This window comes from Nylanderia fulva, unplaced genomic scaffold, assembly GCF_048542155.1.
Source record: "Nylanderia fulva isolate GAGA-0341 unplaced genomic scaffold, ASM4854215v1 Scaffold196, whole genome shotgun sequence".
Lineage (NCBI taxonomy): Eukaryota > Metazoa > Arthropoda > Insecta > Hymenoptera > Formicidae > Nylanderia > Nylanderia fulva.
In genome coordinates, this window is record NW_028190227.1 from 150,728 (window position 1) to 166,348 (window position 15,621).

Sequence of the window (15,621 nt, forward strand, 5' to 3'; positions counted from 1 at the left end):
AATAAAAAAATATTAATAAAAACACAAAAGAATGAAATGTGATGGAATTGGAAACTTTGTTCTAATCTTCATCGGGGTGAATATATAATAAGTAAATTGATAGGAATGAGGAAATATTTATCATAGCAATTAAAACAATATTTGCGGATCGACCGGAACTGTTTTACGTAGGTAAGTGATACAGTTTTATGTGTGTATCTTTTTCAAAAAATAAAAAATCTTAAATCTTCATGTTCTAAAATATATTATATGACCATCGTATGAGAAGAGATATTTATATAGTATGCATGACAAATAATTTATGATCGTTCTGCAGATGTTGATGTTGCTATTTAGAACTCGTGGTACCTCCAGTACATTGTCAGATCCATGACTTCCAAACTTGCATTCATAAAAAAACAAAGTATACTTAAAAATATTTGTTACGTTTAATTTTGCAGCAATAATTTTAAACTGATTTCATAACATATAGATAGATTAATATACAGATATAATTTCTATCTTTGATATAAATGTGCAAAAAAATATGCTTGACAATTTTTTCCTCAAAATTCGAATCTATCATAATCGATTTAAATAAGACAAATTATGTTTAAAGACACAGATTACCGTGCTTTTATCATATAAGTGTATTCTAATTTTTCTAATATGTTTGAAACGCTTTTTGTAAAATTATTTCTGAATTAAATTCGATTAATTTAATTTATAAATTAAATATATAACAATTAAATGTAACAATAAGCTAATCTCAGGTTACTCACGAGAAGAACAGCCGAATAAAATATATTAGAAACTGCCGTATATTTGTGACGCAGATCATAACTTGTCAGTACAGACATTTCATTTTATCTGAAGAAATGTGTATAAAATGTATTTTACAAGACTACTCAGAATATAAGTACTTTTTTTATTTTTTTGAAATATGCTTATTAGCATCCTTATATATTTTTTTTATATATTGTTATATTTCAGAGAAAATAATATCAAATTATAGAACTTGTAATAAAGATTATAAGTTTTTTGATAAATCCTGCAGACATGTATTTAAGAATATAGACAGCTCAATTACATATACTCATATGCGATAAAGTATTATAAACATTGTATAGACTTAAACAATATTATAAGCAAAATATTTAAGCATATTTATGAATTGATATTTTTATAAATTATAAATTATACATATACTTAAATATAGAAACTGATAATGCACAAAATGATAATATTTATATCATTTTTTTACGAGAGAGAGAGAGAGAGAGAGAGAGAAAGAGAGAAAGAGAAATATCAGAAAATATATTTTCTAGATATAATAAACAATTTATAAACAACGATAATAGTAATGTATAATAATGTTATATAAAAATAATCTAAATATAACAACTGAATTGTGTTGAACTAAAAATTTGTATACTAAGATTTTCGAAAGTGTGTAAATGTGTTAATATAATTGTGATGAATCACTCATCAGAAATACTCATTAAAATAGTGTTATACTATTAAGTTCCTAAAATTAAAGAATATATACTGTCAGATTTTTATACTTTTGCATTTCTAAAACAAATTCAACAAAATAGAATAAGAAAATTTTACATAAACGTTATAATGAAAAATGGAGTGAAAAATGGAATAAAGGATATAGCTTTATTCCTATAATATTCCTCTACAGAATTTAAGTTTATTCCTAAAATTAAAAAATTATATAAGTTGTATAATTTCATAATTTCCTGGACAATTTTTGCTTTCATGAGATGTAATTTATAAACAGTATTGTGACAATATTAGATCTAATAATTATGACGAGATAAAAAGAAAGGAAAGGAGGAGAAGAAGACATATAAAAACATTGAGAAGAGAAAAAGGACATGATGCATAGAATGAAGTTGAATGTCCAAAGAAAGGGAGAACGAATAAAATGTATGATGTAAGTCATTTGTTAGACAGGAGTCTTGCGATACGCATGACTCCCCACAGCGTTTATATATTATTTTTAAGTTGATCATGTTATAGCGTATCTTTATATTATATTTGAGTACACTCAAAAATGATCCGAAACAAGGGTTGAAATGTTGTGTGAAATAAATAAAACTTTTGCCAGTCAGATCAATGCTTAAATTATTTATTTGTTTTAAATATTATTTATTTTATCTTTTATCACTTTATTTGGTAAGTTGATTTCATATTTTACTTTTTTTCTTCCCAATTACTTTATAACTATATTTAATAATTATCTTATAATAATTTAAGAAAACGGTGCTAAAAATGTCGCAACACCCACGCAAATATCTGAGCGGAAGTCGGAAGAGAAAATTGAAGGAACAAAAAGAAATAGAAATAGCAAAATGTCAAAAACTTTCAAATTTTTTTTCATGCATACTTTCTACTTCAGCTTCTCAGAATAAAGCAGAAAAAGAAGAATGTAAAAATAACGAAGAAATTAATGAGTATACCGATCAAATTATTAAAATAAGAGTACGGAAGACAAAATCCATAATATAATTGAAAAGGTAGAAAACTTTGATAAATATACAGATTTAGCGTCGTTTTTACGGCAGTAGACTATTTTTTATTAATTCAAAGCAGAAGCTTCTTTGCGATGTCCAATACCGCACAACAAACAGGAAATGTTCAGCAAGCCCAGGCAACTCGGAATACCGCTGGAGTCCGGCGATGGCAACGGGATAACCAGAGGCAGCAGGAACACGTACTGAAACAAGACTGGAAAAGGGGTCGCGACTAGATCTCGCACACTCAAGTCGAAGCCAACTTTCAGCCCAAGAGTCCACAACCGAATCCCGGTCGTCAACAGAGGAACAGAAAGCGTGCAGTTGCATGGAAGAAGGCTACTACTGCCTCGTCACAAGTCCCTGTGCAGCAGGATCTATCACAATACCGATCGAGTAAAGAGACTGGAGGTAAAGACGAACCTCTTTACGATTTCGTGTCTGGCTCTCGGCCTGTGAAAAGGATCTACTCACATAATTTGGACTTTTCGGGGTTTCCATTGCTCTGTGAAGTAGTGTATAGGGAGTTAAAACAGACAAATCCGAGATTGAAGCGCGAAATGCCATTTTGCGCCTTTCTCTATGCGATGATGTCATGCCTTCAGGCTTGGCTATTCCGCACAGTGACCGTAAACAGTGAGGACTGATATAGTGACGAGAGGGATGCAATGTCCCTAGTGCCGAGCGAAATGTTGGTTCCACAGCCAATCGCTGAGTATCTCGCATTGGTTAACACAGTAACCCCATCGGGTGACACCGTTCGGGTTAACCTGGCAGATGCAGTTATGCCACAACATTCATCTGAAACGTTGCCCCCCGGTAGTTTCGGACCCGTGGACGCCGCTAACCATAATGCGTACGAGTGCTACGTATCCCCAATGGTTACTCGGAACTTTCTGATAGCTAGCAGGGAACAAAACGCAGCTTACGCCCCAATACCACCAGGGAATTTTCCTGAAGGGGCCGTGCTGACGCAAAACCTTCTTGGCTACTATCCAGCTGAGAATTTGACATCAGAAAAGCGTGCAGCCCTAGACATGTACAACTTCCCCGATTCAGACGACATGGCAGGTAGATTACAACTAGTCCCCGTCTTAATGCAAGACGTGAGCAATACCATAAAGATTTAGCATTATGGCCTGATTCAATTAATAAAAAATTCATCAATAACTGTCTTTCAAAAGAAGCATCGTTTTTTCAAAATAGAAAGTAAGATAACTTTTATTTTTAAAGTGTAAGACAGGCAATAAGAGCCAAATCGCGGATGACAGTGCGTCATCCCAACAAAACTAAAACTTTTCCGTTAGAATCAAATACTTGTGCACAAGGCACCAAATTTTACTTGGTCACGGCCAAGATTTAAAATTAGAATAATTCTCTATTATCTCTACAAGATAAATTTCTACAAGAGATTTAATTCCATACATCCCCTGTTCCCCCCTAAGGAAATAAATGCGAGAGAAAAATATAGATCCGAAAGTCGCTGAATCGGGAATCGAACCCGAGACCTTTCGCTTGCCGGTATTTGCCGGTAATTGTAAATTGTAACCCCAAGGGGAACAAATAAATGGTACTACTATACTACTATTACAATGTCCTAATGCGTGTTGTATAATTAAATTTCTAAGTGAAAGAGGATTGCCATTGAGAGGCCACAATGAAAAGTGGGGATCTCCACACAATGGTAATTTTATGAGACTCGTAGAATTAATTGCAGAATTTGATCCTTTTTTACGAGAGCACATCGTAAAATGCCAATCTCAGCAAAATAAAATTTTAAGTTATCTGTCAAAACTGTTTATAAGGAAATAATTGAAATAATGAGAAAACAAGTTCTAAGAGAAATTGTTAATAATATTAATGAAGAAGACATTAAATATTAAATATTATTATTCAGTCATTGCTATTTCGATAACAGATCCCAGCCAGAAATGATTTGTCGAATCGACGTCTATACGTCGATAAATGGTCGATGGTCGAATACTGGTCAATATATTCATCATGTTCGACTTCATCGTAAAAATTCTTTTTATATATAATTGAACAATGCAAATATTTCTATAAGATTATTTTTATTGTCTTTTAATCAATTTTATAAGAATTAAATGATTGGTCGAATCGACGTCGATTTGATGTCGATTCGACCAATTATTTTAGAAATTTAAAATGTGAAAAAATCTTATATATATTATATTATATATATTATATTATATTATATTATATTATATTATATATATATATATTTTATTATATATATTAATTCATATAAATTCTTATAATATTGAATGAAAGACAAAAATAATCTGACAGAAATATTCGCAAGTGATTAATTAAAAAATTTTTATGATGAGGTCGCAAAAAATACTATATATAAGATTATTTTTATTGTCTTTTAGTTATTTCATAAGAATTTATAAAATATGACTTTTCTTTACATTTTAAATTTCTAAAATTTTTTACATCGAAAAGGATACTTAACGATAAATTTATAATAATAAGAATAATAAATAACGTCTTTTTCTAAGGGAAAAAGTAGACTATAGATTATTTATTATTTTTTTTATTATTATATATCATTGCTATAATAAATGTATTCCTTTTGATCGATGAACTGCGCGCGCGGATTAATTATTATCGATGTAAAAAATCGATAAAGGCTATTTACTAAATAGAACTGCGAATTATTACTATATATATATATATATATAGATATATAGATGATATACATATATATGTATCGGGAGCCGTTTTTATGCGGCATTACTGAACGCGTTGAAACGCGCCTTTATCATATCTTTCAAATGTTTTATACCGTCGGTCACTTCTAACCGTGCGGTGAACAGATCGACGAAACAGACCGACATTTTGTGAAGCAAAAGATTATTATTGTGTAAAGGATTATGTGAAGAAGCAAAGAATTGTAATAAAATTACGTCGATTTGTATTGCAATAATGCAAAATTGTGAGCAGAAATCTGTAAGTAATCAAATTTTATTCAGTGCAATACTATTTTTTATTTGTTTTGAAATTCGATGCAATGTATATAATAACCTGATAATGATGAATAATTCTCATTATTATTAACATTATGTATTTTATGATTCAAGTTATGAATATTATAAATTGTTATACTTGAAAAGATATTTTGATTTTTAATGTGAGTACATGCATCAAAGCTTGTGATACAGTATTTTTCAGAAAGTTTATTATTTATGCACAATGGAAAAGGTTAAATGATAATAAATTAATAGAATAAATTATATATTGTATGGATAAAAGTTAGTTTTGTTTATCTGATAAAAAAATAAGTTACAATTATATAAAATTATCTATTATATATATATATATATAAATGTTAATACATTTTTTTTTATTGGCGTTTTCCAATAAACGACACAAATAATGACTATGACACGCTGTTTTGCTATTTATTAATCAGATTTTTCAATCTAAAATAAAAATTCAATAATTTAAGCTGAAATAGATATTTTAGATTGAAAAATCTTATTAATATAATGTAAATGGCAAAACTGCGTGTCATAGTCATCTGTGTCGTTTTGTTGGAAAACGCTAATAAAATAAAATTTATTAAATATAATTAAAATATCTAATAAAATACATAATAAATAGCTATTAAAAACAAAATTTTTGTTATTTTATTAAAAAATTAAATAAGATATTAAATTAAAAAGTTTTTTTAAATTACGACATTTTAATTTAATAGAAATATTTTACTAATTAAAATTTTTTAAATTAAAAATTAACTTCTGATTTAACTTAATAAGTTAATCTTATTATATATATATATATATATATAAACGTAACTAAATTAATTTTATAAGCCTTACTTACTATAACTTTAACTTATTAACTTTTATTAGTTTAAAATAATGATTAACTAAACTAACCCTGATACTAAGCTTATCTTGTTTTCTGATTCGTTTCTTTGTATCACATGCTTTCTGTTTTATTATAAATATTTCATTGCAGTAATGAAATGATTTAACATATTTTTTTTTCTTCATTGTTTATTGATATAGATTGTTTCGTTAGGCAAACGGAATTTTAAGAGAAGAGCAGAACGATTAGTAATAAAAAGATTTAGACAAGAAAAAGAGGAACAATTTATGAGATCTAGAATTATTTCCAAAGTTATGTCCAGAAGAAATAACAATAATAGTGATAGTAGTAATTCTTCTTCACTTGTCGATATCAATATTCTATTTTCTGATGATGATGATTCTGATGACTTTTTTGATCGACAGAACCAACATGCTCAACTAAGTGGAGCAAATAACAATAATGAGTTTATTATTCCGATGAATGTGCCCACACAATTTCATTTAAATGAGGCAGACAGCAATGAAGAATTTGAAATGAATGATGGAGAATCTCACTTCGAAGTTGAAGATAGACTTGATAGAGAATCTGGTAATGAAAGTGATAGCGAAACTGCAGCTGAAGGAAATGAGAGTGTTGCAGTTTGATAATAATATTGCAACAGAAAATTTTATTCTTACAACAATCAAAGAATGGAAGTGATTATAGGTAAATACACATATTGCCTTATAAATTTTATTTATGTGTTTTTTATAACAGAAGTAAGATACTTTTCCCTCAAATATTTCTTACTTGTGTCTAATAAATTTACTCAAGACATTATTTCATTTCTAGGTGCAATTCATGACAAGAGACCCAATGTATCTGTTGCGGATTTATCATTATATGCAGGACAATGGTTAAAGAATGCTCCATATAGAAAACAAGATGATGGAAGTTACGGAAGACGTGATAAAAAGTTTAAAGAAGCAGATGAGCACTTATCTTCATAAGCATTTATCCATATTTTATTTTGTTTGGCAAACATGCATTCAATATAGTTCAATATAGTTTATGTTTACAGTTTTATGTTCACACATATATATTTATAATAAACAGCATAATAATAAACTTGAAATTTGTGAGAAGTTATTCATTAACTTTCTTTTATAATGTTTTTTTCTTTTTTAGTTTAATATACATATATATATATATATATATATATATATATATATATATATATATTATGTTTGCATGTTTCTATCTTATTTCAGTATATTTCTTAAATCAGTCATTTTCTTTCTCATGATGCGCTTTATTTTAGAAAAGATAAAAAACAAAAAATATTTTAAATATAGATGGGCTATGAGATGCGTACCTGGCGGGCGTACATGGATGTTAGGCGCGTTATACCGAAATTTAAAGTTTTTGATATTACTTCGATAAGAAAATATTTCTCAAATAGTTATTGTAAAATACAGTATAAAAAAAATAATTGCTGTTTATACACAAATATCGACGTCGAATTGACGTCAAATCGACTTGTCAATGACTGGTCGAAATTTAAGCTCATTTTTAAGTCAAATCGACTACAAATTTCGACCGTCGATCGACCAGTATCATCGACGTCGAATCGACGTCGATTCGACAAATCATTTCTGGCTGGGGATTTGGCACATACAGACCAACTTGCAATAATTGTACGGTACTGTACAAAAGGGAAAATTTATGAAAGATTTTTATTGTTTTTATCTATCCATAGTCATACGGGCTTGTCTTTATTTAATACTTTAAAACATTTTTTAGAAAAAATTGGACTTTCTATTGAAAATTGTGGCCAGTCCTATGATAACGCTGCAAATATGAGCGGAAAATATACTCCTTTCCATAAAAAATCTTAGTCAGACAAGATGGTCTAGTCATTATGAAGCTATACCTGCTTTAAAAATTAGTTACGATACTATTTTAGATATTTTAAAAAATATTTTTAATAATAATTTTAAAAAAGTTGAATGTAAAATAGAAGCCAAAAATTTATAAAACAAACTCTTGAGATTAGAAATCTACATTAATATCTATCTATGTTATCTATATTAATATCTGTTATATTAACTGTACTTTGGGAAGAGATTCTTGAAAGATTTAATAAAATTAGCAAAAAATTACAAACTCCTGGTTTAGACTTATGTGAAGGTTATGCTTTAATTTCATCTCTTGAATTATTCGTAAATACCATTAGACAGAATTGTGATGAAAAATTAATTGAGTATGAACTGAAAGCAAGAGGAATGAGTTCCGAGATTAAACAAAATTATAGCGACATAAATCAAAGAATTAAAACACAGAAATACGCAGATGGTGAGAAAGGTAAAGATATACTTATTGTTAAAGAAAGAGATAAATTTCGTATTCAGGGAGTAAATATATAGTTAGTTTCATTAATTTTTATATAGAACTAAATAAAAGAAGAGAGGTATATGAAAACTTTGGAAACTTTTGGAAAAAGATTTAAATTTTTAATGGATATAGGAAACAAAACTGTTTCAAATATTGATGATGAAAGTAATAATTTTATTATAGAACACTTCTTATATGTTCTCATCCAGTAAACGTCGTCTGTCCTTTAAAAAGGTAACATTTCGACTCAAACAACAAGTCTGACGAGAAACGAAATCTCAAAAGAAATGAATATATACAATAAAACAAAATATAGTATTTACTTTTGCTTTCCTTCGCAGATTAATATCGAAAAACAGAAATGAGTAGAATTATGGAAAGGAAAAATAAAATTAAAGCACATCTCAAATTATGTCATAAACTTGAATTAACTTTAAAAAAACATTCTACAATAACTCAAATATAAAACTTTTCACTACCCGCTAAACACTAAATATAACGGTAATGTATCTCTGAAGTAACAAGTAATGTTACATTTTTAACGTTTGTGCAATATAACAGTAATGTAAATTGTTATTTAAAAGTAATATTACGGTTGAGGCGACAATTACCGGACACCCTGTATATATATATTAAACTGCTTAATCCTTTTATTACAGTATTCCAGTGGTTTTAAACAATGATTGTGGTTTAACTTCATCAAATACAGAAATAAATCTTCAGGATGAGAATATTTTTACTGCAAGTCAAAATAATGTTTGTACAAAAAAATTAGAAGATTACAATGATGATAGTGGTATATACTACACATATATGTTTACTATTATACATCTAAAATTAGTAAGTTGAATGATAATGCGTTACATTCTCACAAATTTCTTTTTACAGATAAATTATGGACCATCCCTGAAACGAAATTTCTGTTGGATAAATACAATTCATACCTTTCATTAGTGGGTCCAATGAAAAGGTACAAAACTAAAAAAGCCATGTGGAACCGAATTGCCCAAGATTTAAAGGAAATTTTGAACATTGAACGGACTGGTGTGCAATGTAAAAATAGATATAAAACGGTTATAAAGAGAAAGAAAAAATCAATAGATAATAACAGCAAATCAGGTTCTAGCAGAATGGAGGTTGAGTATGAAGAACTGAAGAAAATTTCAGCAGCAGACGGTAGTATCGAACCAGAAATTTTAAGAGGTGTAACAAACATCAAAAATAATGTAGCATTGAAATCGTGCAATCTAAAAATATCAAACACAGAAGTTAAAAAGAAGACTAAGAAATCTTTGCAAGATATTTTATATGACATTAATGAGAGAAAAGAAGCAGCAAAACAACGTCGTCACAAAGAAAAGTTAAAATTATTAAAAGAATTATGTAAGTTAGAATACTTATTAAAAATTGCCAATTACCTGTTGCTTTTAGAAAAATTAAATTTATAAAAATATGCAGAGTTATGATCTGTCAATTTAATAATTTTCATATACGTTGTTTAGAAATTATAAGTTTCAGTCTTATTCACTCTCTCTCTCTCTCTCTCTCTCTCTCTCTCTCTCTCTCTCTCTCTCTCTCTCTCTCTCTCTCTCTCTCCTCCCTCTCTCTCTTTCTCTCTCTCCCTCCATACACACACCCCAGTGAGAAATGATCAGTCGAATCGATATCAATTCGACCAATTCGACATTGATTCGACGTTGAATCGACGTCGATTTGACTATCATTTCTCGCTGGGACACACACACACACACACACACACACACACACACACACACACACACACACACACACACACACATATACAGGGTGTCCGAAAATTCACGCAATATATTTATATTTTTTTTATATTTCGACATTATTCATTCCTAGTTTGGCCATTTAAGGGGGGATTCTAGTGTAACGGGTCAAAAAAATCGAAATTTTTTTTGCATAAGTTAAAAGTATAACATCTTAAAAATACGCTCCTACAGTTTTAAAGTCGAATTCGCAAAAATAAAGAAGTTATAGCTCTGTTTAGTGAGACGCGTCAGAGTTCCAAGCAGCAGGCAGTCAATCGATATTTAGTTTGAGCATCAGCCTGCTTTTCATAAAAGTGTTCAAGATCATCTGTTGTCAATTTATGAAGATCTGTCCAAAGATGAATTATTACAAAGATGTTTAGGTGGATACACTCAAAATTGTAACGAAAGTTTTAACGCATGCATTTGGCGGTAAGTATTGGCGGGCGTTGTAATGTTCTTCTCGGTTATCTGAAAGCAAAAAGCGAAATATTTTCTTAAAGTTAGATATTTTCCGCTAGTATTATACCTCCCTAACAAAGAAAAAATAATAAATTAAACAAGTTGTAGCGTTTTAAAAATTTTTTTTTTTTTTAAATATAAATTTGATCATATATTGATCAAAAAATGTTATAAATAAGTGCAATAAACATAAAATGATAGGTATAGTACCTAAAGAAATTTATAACGAATTGAACAAAACTTGACCAAAGTTGATCGGTTTATTAGTTCTCAAGTTATCACGCCCACCAACTTAAAAAACATGGTTTTGAGAAAAACGCGTTTAGTTTAGTTGATAAAAACTTTAAACGCGTTTTTCTCAAAACCATGTTTTTTAAGTTGGCGGGCATGATAACTTGAGAACTAATAAACCGATCAACTTTGGTCAAGTTTTGTTCAATTCGTTATAAATTTCTTTAGGTACTATACCTATCATTTTATGTTTATTGCACTTATTTATAACATTTTTTGATCAATATATGATCAAATTTATATTTAAAAAAAAAAAAATTTTTTTAAAACGCTACAATTTGTTTAATTTATTATTTTTTCTTTGTTAGGGAGGTATAATACTAGCGGAAAATATCTAACTTTAAGAAAATATTTCGCTTTTTGCTTTCAGATAACCGAGAAGAACATTACAACGCCCGCCAATGGACGGGAAATTTCAGAGAGGGGTCCAGATTATATATTATATATTGAAATTAAATAATGCAAATTCAAAATAATTAAAATTTTTTGATACCTTAAGAAGGTCTCTTTTTATCCCAAAAAGTTTTATTTGGCTATCATTAATAGTTTTCTAGAAAAAAAATCTTAAACATCGCTTATTTTTTGGCCTGTTACACTAGAATCCCCCCTTAACCCGGGAACACCCTGTATGTATGTGTATATATATATATATATATATATATGTCTAGTTTATATATATATATATATATATATGTCTTATCCATATATATTAAATAATAAACTTATATTTTTCTAATAATCCTATTTAGACAAGAAAGGATGCAAGGATCAAGAAAACATGTCAGAAAGTGGTAACCAGGAAAATGAAAATTAATCATTATACGTTTATATTCAATTTAATTTCAATTTAATTCCAGTTAATTAATTTCAATTTATTTTAATTCAATACCTGTTAAAAAATAGTGACAATCGTTGCGAATTAAGAGACCTGCAGCTTGAGAAAGAGCATGAGAACCTCTATTTTTTTTAATTACTGCATCTCTCAACGAGTAGCGCTGTTAGCGCTTCTTCTCGGACTCTAGGGGTGGAATTCATAGATGTTGCTTAAAATCTGTCTTAAGATAGTCTTCGCCAAGATGAACTTAGCGTCCAAAATTATCTTGAGAATGTCCTATACAGGGTTTGTCCGGAAAGTAATGCGTCGCATTTTTTTGTGACGCGACTATACATCGCAGAGCGATGGGACCGGTTGGGGAGGAAGGGGGGTACCCTTAGCTTTCCAACGGTAGGTCGCTCAATTGTTTCCATGCGCTTGGAGGGTTAGGACGGCTTATTCTGTGAACCTCTGCTTAGTGGTCGCGTCGAACTTGTGATGGAGAGAACGATAGAGCAACGCTATGCGATAACGGCCTACCTGACCCGGATCGGTGTGGCAACGGTGCCGCAGCCGCCCTACAGTCCCGACTTGGCCCCGGCGGACTTTTTTTTATTTCCTCGGCTGAAAAGGGAGCTCAAAGGACAACAGCTCGAGTCGGTTGACAACGTACAAGCTACTTCGACGGCCTCCCTGAACAGCATCCCAGTCAAGGAGTTCCAGAAATCTTATGACGCATGGAAATCGCGTTGGCAAAAATGTATTGACGCAGAAGGGTCATACTTCGAACAATTTTAAGTTGTTTTACCTATGCGATCAATAAATTCTTTTTTAAAAAAATGCGACGCATTACTTTCCGGACAAACCCTGTATGCACAAACGAGTCTTGAAGAATCAGGTTAAAGCTTAAGACTGTCTTAGTAAAGTTCATTCTTAAGCAATCCAACTTCGGAAATATTCGGAATTCCCTAAAATTTGACCAATGACATTTCAATATCTAAAAGTATACATAGAGAAACGTGTGTCTTCGCTGTCATCAGAAATACATTGTCGAGATTCTAATAAACGGTAGATTTTACTAATTTATTTTACTTTACTAGCGTATATTGTGAGTAAAAATTGAGAAAAATTATGATATTATTACTGTTATATATTTACTATACATATTTATTTAAACAGAGAAAACTTAACCTTATCTATTTTGTTGTGAAAATCTATTATCTATTTCCTTTGCATTTTCCCTTAAAAATTTTGGGGTTTTTTAAAAAAAAATTTTTTTAAAGATAAAGTCTAAAAAAAACCCGGGAGGCAGAAATTGAGGATGGGGATAGGACTGCTGACAGGACATTCACCAATACTCAAAGCCCACCTATTCAATATCAGACTCGCAGACAGGAAGGAGTGTCGACTATGCGGGGAGGAAAAAGAGGACAGCATACATATTCTGTGCCAAGCCAATGTCCGGCTCTGGCTAGAAAGAGATTCAGGATCTGGGGACAAAGTTTTCTTAAATCCCAAGAATTAGACAAAACAAGGGTGGTGGAACTCATAAGCCTAGTGGAGAACTCTGGGCTGAGTACACATCACCCAGTTTAAAGACAAGAGTGAGGAGACACAATGGATCTCGCCAGATCTAGGTGCCGTCGGAGGCCAAGTCATGGAACCACTTACTTATTATTTACTACTACTACTACTACAAGAACGCTTTTAGTTCTTGAACCATCTGTAATCTTTGCTGTAGATGTATCGACAATTCCTGATGTAGATGTATTAACAAATGAGCTATCATCACTTATTTTTGTATTTAGTATACATATTGCATTAATAATATCATTTAATATATGCACACGTTTTGATAGATTTTGTTTTCAAAAAAGTATTTAGAAAAATTTATGTAAATAACTAATGTAAATAAATGTAAATAAATACTCTTTTTCTCTTTCTCTCACTTTCATAAAATTAACGTTATATATATATATTAGGAACGATACATATTAACAATACATCAACATTATTAATATAATTAATAATTTATACCTTCATTTATAGCTATTTCTATATTCTCTTTTCCGATATTTGTTTCATTATTGCTACTATCTTCACTAGAACTTTGAGAATCACATCCATGTGCTGCTTCTAAATGTTGTGTAATATTCAAAATATCACGACTAATAATGGGTTGTTTATACACTTCTCTATAGATTTTTTCAGCATGCCCCATAAAATTTGCAAGGTCAGATATTTCAGTGTCAGCAAGCTCCATATTTGCACAAAATGTAGCAATGTGCTTTCTTAACTTCGTGCCACGTAATAAATGTGCAACTGTTGCATTACACTCTTCAGAAAATTTCCTCATGAGAACACAAGCTCTCAAATATTTAAACCGTTTTCGATTATAATTTGGAAGACCATAGATATATGGATTTTCTGCAAGAACTTTAGCCTTTTCGCGAAAGTGCAGTATTAATTTTACACATTCTAACAAATCAGTGTTTAATATCACAGGTACTGTGCGACCAAGTTTGCCTCTAATCACAAAACGCACATATTTTTTTGCTGCTTCTTGTGCCTTCAATGAAATATTTTTAAAGAGATCATTAATTGTGGCTGAATCAATACCTCTGTATTGTTCAAAATCTGCGATTAATATGCGTTCAATTTCACCAGCTCGTTTACAATTGAATAATTGAACTGAGGTTAACGTACATTCTGCCAACACCAACCAAGTTTCATATGTGTATTCATTCATTAAATCCTCAAATGCTTTCTGTCGTTTACATTTTAAATGCATGTACAATTTAGCTATGTCAGCCAATGATGGAAGATCATCACTTTTTTGTCTTTGATGTTGTAAGCGTGTTTCCACAACTGTTTTGTTTACACTAGTTCCGTAATCTTCTATTAATAATTCTAGAAAATCTTTAACTAAACCTTTTTTTTCATCATTTTGACATTTATTTTATACATTCCGTAATAAGTATATGACCAATTTTTTTTATTAATGTTCTTAACATAGCTGCTGTAGTAGGTTTAGAATAAATTCCTACTTCATTATTTAAACCCGCTACTTTGTTAACTGTGATAATAACATCTTCATAAAATTTTGGATGATATATAAATTCGAAATCAATTATATTTTTATTAATTTCTTTAATAGTTAATAGAAAACGGCCCAACAGTCTTAAATGCGCGCGAATCATGTCGTGTTGGTGTTGCAGTTTATATTTAATAGATAATTTGTTACCATATAAAATAATAAGCTTGTCATATTTTATTACGCGATATACATCATCCTCTTTTATCACAGGTAATATTACAGATCGTAATTTTTTATTAGCTGCGCTATGAACTCTACCTAAAATTGAACGTCCCAAAATTGTTACAGCTTTAGCATGTTTGCTACTGCGACCAGTACATCGATAAAAATGTTGGCGAAGTGAAATTTTAGAAAAAAAACCATAACACTTTGCACAGGATAAATAATCTTTAACTTCCTTATTTTTTGAAGCTCTGAAAATTTATGAATACAAGTTTTATTTTGTTATAAGTTGTATTA

At 30.0% G+C, this 15,621-nt stretch overlaps 1 protein-coding gene and 2 long non-coding RNA genes across 5 annotated transcripts; 2 read left to right on the plus strand and 1 right to left on the minus strand.

The window, feature by feature from the left end:
- Nucleotides 1-5,279: 5,279 nt before the first annotated feature.
- On the plus strand, nucleotides 5,280-7,460 carry LOC114934812 (uncharacterized). Of its 2 annotated transcripts, none has more exons than XR_003820351.2 (3): nucleotides 5,280-5,480; nucleotides 6,770-7,052; nucleotides 7,179-7,460. It is a non-coding gene; the product is annotated as an uncharacterized LOC114934812 (long non-coding RNA). The 2 variants fall into 2 exon arrangements; XR_014924546.1 differs by having other exon boundaries at nucleotides 5,283-5,480; nucleotides 6,545-7,052.
- Nucleotides 7,461-8,857: 1,397 nt separating this feature from the next.
- On the plus strand, nucleotides 8,858-10,102 carry LOC114934813 (uncharacterized). 2 transcript variants are annotated; one of them, XR_014924545.1, is made up of 4 exons: nucleotides 8,858-8,954; nucleotides 9,062-9,221; nucleotides 9,380-9,516; nucleotides 9,609-10,102. It is a non-coding gene; the product is annotated as an uncharacterized LOC114934813 (long non-coding RNA). The 2 variants fall into 2 exon arrangements; XR_014924544.1 differs by having other exon boundaries at nucleotides 8,935-9,221.
- A 3,956-nt stretch (nucleotides 10,103-14,058) lies between these two features.
- On the minus strand, nucleotides 14,059-15,336 carry LOC114944360 (uncharacterized). The gene is given in 2 exon segments (XM_085481891.1): nucleotides 14,059-15,021; nucleotides 15,023-15,336. Coding segments are annotated over 2 exon segments (1,176 nt in total). The 5' UTR covers nucleotides 15,266-15,336; the 3' UTR covers nucleotides 14,059-14,088.
- Nucleotides 15,337-15,621: the final 285 nt, after the last annotated feature.